Genomic DNA, 5,000 nt, shown 5'->3' with positions numbered 1-5,000 from the left:
CTCCAGCGGTTCGATGCCTAGCTCCTTCAACCTTTGAAAACGGCATCTATTTCCCTCGGCTGGTGTCCTACCCTGTGGGTAGCAACGTGAGCTTCGAGTGTGAGCAAGACTTCACCTTGCGGGGCTCACCTGTGCGGTACTGTCGCCCCAACGGCCTGTGGGATGGAGAGACGGCTGTGTGTGACAATGGGGGTAAGCATTCTGACTGTTGGGGGCCGGGGGGGGGGGCTTGCAGCCCCGGAAGCTTTTGTGGGGACAGAGCCTAGTGTTCTTGGTGGCTCAGTAATGTTCCTAGATCGGGGTGGGTTGAGGTCTGTGGGCCGCACATCACTGACCGGCTAGGAGCATGTCTAGGTTTCATATCTGACTCACCAGCTCTACAAACCTTTCAGTTTTGTTTTCTCCTTTCCTCCCCCCTCCCTCTCTTTCTTCCCTTCCTTTGAAGCTGAACTGGGCTACTCAGACCCCATGTTTATAAAAGAGAGTGGCTCCAGGGGACCCCGGGAGGCCCACTTCTCACCTGGGATGGCCTTGAACTCACCTCCTTCTCAGTCTCTGGAGTGCTCAGAAACCTGGGAAACCTGACCAGTCGGCTTTTCTAAATGCTTCACAGCAACACTTTGTATTTAACTCCATAAAGTATTACATGCAAGACCTGTGAGAGACCGACTGCAGCGGGTTAGGCTCAGTGCGGCCTCTGGGGTTTGGTGTGGCTCCAGCTGCTTTGAGTTAGCCTCTGCACAGGTCACTACCCTTCCCGTGCCTCAGGGTTTTTGTTTTGTTTTTTGTTGGTGGTGGTGGGTTTTTTTTTTTTAGCTTTATTTATTTATTTCATGTATGTTTTTTAGCTTTATTTATTTATTTCATGTATGTGAGTACAATGTCGCTGTCTTCAGACACATCAGAGACGGGCATTGGATCCCATTACAGATGGTTGTGAGCCACCATGTGGTTGCTGGGAGTTGAACTCAGGACCTCTGGAAGAGCAGTCAGTGCTTTTAACTGCTGAGCCATCTCTCCAGCCCCTGTACCTCAGTTTTTACACCTGCAAAATGGGACTAGTGTGGCTCTCAAAATGAATCAGTAGTTACAGCACATGCTGCTCTTCCAGAGGACCAGAGTTCGGGTCCCAGCAAGCACACTGGGCTCACACCCACCAGCAACTCCAGCTCCAGAGGACCCAATGCTCTTGTCTTGGTCTTCACACAGAAATACACATAAGTAATAATAATATTTTAAAAATCAGAATAGCCAGGCAGCGGTAGCAGACACCTTTAACTCCAGCACTCAGGAGGCAAAGGCAGGCATCTCTGAGGTTGACTCCAACTTGCCCTCCAAAGCGAGTTCCAAGACAGCCAGGACTATACAGAGAAACCCCGTCTCAAACACACAAACAAAAAGATAGAAACTTAATAAAAGGGAGTGCCTGGTGAGTTAATGGGGCTGAAGTTACTAAGCAACATTTCGAGGAAACAGCGGGGGCTTGCAGTGGGCTAGAGCGGCCATGCTGTTCCCCCCCATCCCCACCCCCAGACCCTCCCTGGCCCTGGTTTAGCCATTTGTGGTTCTTCCCAGGGTCCTGCCATCCCAGCTTCCCTGAACAGCTGCTGGAACCTGGTGATCCTTAAGTATTTTCCAGCCCTAGGAGTGGTGTTGGGGAGAAGTGGGTTTCCTCGGATCCTCTTGAACCACTTTGTTTTATAAACACGAGGTCTCAAGTAGCCCAGGCTAGCTTCAAACGCAGGCAGACCTTGAGCTCCTCCCGATTCTCTTGCCTTAGCAGGCAGGGTGCGGATCAACATGCCCAGCTTCATCATCACAGAGAAAGCAGTGTCCCCTAGGTAGCAGGCCTCACCCAGCCACCCGGACAGTGACACTTTACTCACATCCTAAATATAATTCATTTTAAATTGGACATGCAATCTCCCTGTATTAAAGCTTACAACTTGTGTGTGAGACTGGAGGTGGGACCCAGGGTTCTCGGAGTGCAGGCAGGCACTCTGGCACTGAGCTACACTCCAAACTCCATAGTAGGAAGATTAAAAAATATGAATTTCTTCAGCTACACACACACTCTTACTGCCAGCAGCACTCAGGAGGCAGAGGCAGGTGGATCTCTTGGAGTCTGAGGCCAGCCTGATCTATGTAGAAATTCTATCTAAGCCAGCTAGGGCTACACAATGAGATCCTGTTTCAAAACACTGATTTATTTGTGTGTGTGTGTGTGCGCGTGTGCGTGTGCGCATGTATGTGCCACACTGCAGGAAACTTCCCTTCCACAAGGTCTCTTTTGACAAGGCAGCCTCCTCCAACTTCCAATGAAGTCTACCTGTTATTGACTTCATGTTACATATTATTTACTTATTTATCCTGTGTTCTCCAGCAAGGCATGGTTATGCCATGGCGGCGGTGTGGAGGTCAGAGGACAACTGGAAGAGCCTGATATAATGGGACTCAGGTTGTCAGCTTGACAGGAACTGCCGCTGCCCACTGAGCCATCTTGCCAGCCTCATCCTACACACCATACAAAGAGAGTCATGCAGGGATGTGTGCTTTCTTAAAAAAAAATGGCTTCCTTTAAAAAAGAGTTGTTGTTGTTGTTTTTAAGATTTATTTATTTATTATGGATACAGTGTTCTGCCTGCATGTATGCCTGCAGCCCAGAAGATAGCACCAGATCCCATTACAGATGGTTATGAGCCACTGTGTGGTTGCTGGGAATTGAACTCAGGACCTCTAGAAGAGCAGCCAGTGTTCTTAACCACTGAGCCATCTCTCCAGCCCCTTAAAAAAAGTTTTTATTTATGTGTGTATGTACGTATGTGAACGTATGCTGCATGCATGCACTCCCATAGAGGCCATGAGAAGATGCTGAGTGCCTTAGAGCTGAAGTTACGTATTGCTGTGAACTACTTTGTGGAAGCTAGGAATCAAACTCAGGTCCTCTGGCAAGTGCTCCTAACCTCGTGTGGAGCCGCCGCTCCGGCCCTCGAGCCCGCTTCCTTTGCTCGGCTACTTTCCTTTTGGAAGTTATGGATGTAGTCACAAGAGTTTGTGATCCTTTTTTTTTTTTTTTTTTTGGTACTGTATAGTATTCTGTTATGAATGCGTTATAAAGTATTACTCATTGTTCTCGTCCTGTTGGGTACTTGAGTGATGTCTGGTTTGGGGCTGCGGAGAGTGAGACTTTAGGAATGATTTCTCACCTGGCTTCGTCCTCCCGGGTGATACATTGGCCAACCTCAGCTTTATTCAGGATTTCCCCAGTGGGTGTTCCAGATGTTTAGCAGAGTTCTCGATGCTCCACATCCCATCCCCCCCCCCCGCCACACATCTGAAATCACCTCTAGGTTGAGAGCTGATCATCCTCATGGTGTGTGGCAATCGCCCAGTGGTAGATAAAGTGCACGTGACGCCTGGGTCAGGTCTGGAGTTCTCAGTGGGCGGCTGAGGACCTGAACTCTAAGTGCTGGGGGTTATTTAAGGTCTCCAGCCACACTCCAGCCTGATGGTTCTGGTGGCTTAGGGGGTCTAGAATAAGGAAGAATGTGGCCTGAAGGACAAGGGCGATTAGACCAGCAGACATTTCCAGGTCCTGTCTACCTGTCTTTATTCACTTGCAGCTAGCCACTGCCCCAACCCTGGCATCTCAGTGGGCACAGCTCGGACAGGCTTGAGCTTTGACCTTGGGGACAAGGTCAGGTACCGCTGCTCCTCCTCAAATATGGTATTGACTGGCTCTGAAGAGCGGGAGTGTCAGAGCAATGGAGCGTGGAGTGGGTCGGAACCCATCTGCCGACGTGAGTATCTTTAATGTCCTCCTAGGCCTCCATGCCCAAGCCTGGTCCTGGCTGCCCCTCATATGACTCTTTCCACAGAGTCTTACTCTTACGACTTCCCTGAGGATGTAGCATCCGCCCTAGACACCTCCTTCACCAACCTGCTTGGAGCCACCAATCCCACCCAGAACCTTCTGACAAGTGAGTATCGGGAAAGGGTCTTGGATGAAGCAGGAGAGAGGCAAGATACCTGGGTACTAGGAGGTTAGATGACCCTTGGTGGAACACAGGGTGGGGCTGGACATCGGATGCATTGTTTCTTGTTTGCTTCAGAAAATTTGGGCCGTAAGATCATAATCCAGCGCTCGGGTCACCTGAACCTCTATCTGCTGCTTGATGCTTCTCAGAGTGTGACAGAAAAAGACTTTGACATCTTCAAGAAGAGCGCCGAACTCATGGTGGAGAGGGTCAGAAATCAAGGGCTACATGGCTTCTCAGTGCCATCCATCCTCCTTCCTTGCTCAGAACCCCAGTCAATCTGTCTCCTTCCAGAAGTCTCCCCAGGGCATCAGAACCATGAATTCAATGTATAGGAGATATCTTTATTCCATAAATGTTTCGGGACACCTACTGTGTAGAAGGCCCTGGGCCAGGTGCCGAGAGACACCACCACTCAGGAGCCAAGCTCAGCTGTGTGTTCTCAGGAACTCATCATCTATGTAGGGCTGTGGCCTCCAAAGAGTTATCAAGATGACCTATGGCGTGTACCAGAAGAATCTGACACTCCTATTGAATAATTATAGTTTTTATCAAGCCACTGATTTCACATTTCAAGCTAGGTATGGTAGAGACAGGAGGATTTTAGGAGTTCAAGGTCAGCCTCGGACTGCATAAGGCCAAGGAAGGACTAAGGGACTCGGGAAATGGGGAAGTGGCTCAGTGTGTAAAGGCACGAGCTGCACAAGCTTCAGTTCAGATCTCTGGAATCTGAATGAAATATCAAAAGCCATAGGTGTGTGTGTAATCCCAGGGAAATGGGAGGCTCGGACTGCTGGGTGCACCAGCTTCTGTGAGTTCTGAGTACAGAGGCAGAAACACTAATAGAGTCTCTCTGTCTCTCTGTCTCTGTCTCCGTCTCTGTCTTTGTCTCTCTCTCTCACACACACACACACACACACACACCACACATCACACACACACACACCACACACATCACACACA

At 49.5% G+C, this 5,000-nt stretch overlaps 1 protein-coding gene across 1 annotated transcript in view; it reads left to right on the top strand.

The window, feature by feature from the left end:
- Window positions 1-5,000, top strand: part of C2 (complement C2) — a 19,396-nt gene that overhangs the window by 2,158 nt on the left and 12,238 nt on the right. The window contains exons 3-6 of the mRNA XM_021185945.2: window positions 7-192; window positions 3,624-3,800; window positions 3,879-3,980; window positions 4,113-4,246. Of these exons, the coding sequence (XP_021041604.1) occupies window positions 7-192; window positions 3,624-3,800; window positions 3,879-3,980; window positions 4,113-4,246 (599 nt within the window). The remainder of the gene's footprint in view (window positions 1-6; window positions 193-3,623; window positions 3,801-3,878; window positions 3,981-4,112; window positions 4,247-5,000) is intronic.

This window comes from Mus caroli, chromosome 17 (genome assembly GCF_900094665.2).
Source record: "Mus caroli chromosome 17, CAROLI_EIJ_v1.1, whole genome shotgun sequence".
Taxonomy (NCBI): Eukaryota; Metazoa; Chordata; class Mammalia; order Rodentia; family Muridae; genus Mus; species Mus caroli.
This window is presented reverse-complemented; position numbering and strand designations above follow the sequence as displayed.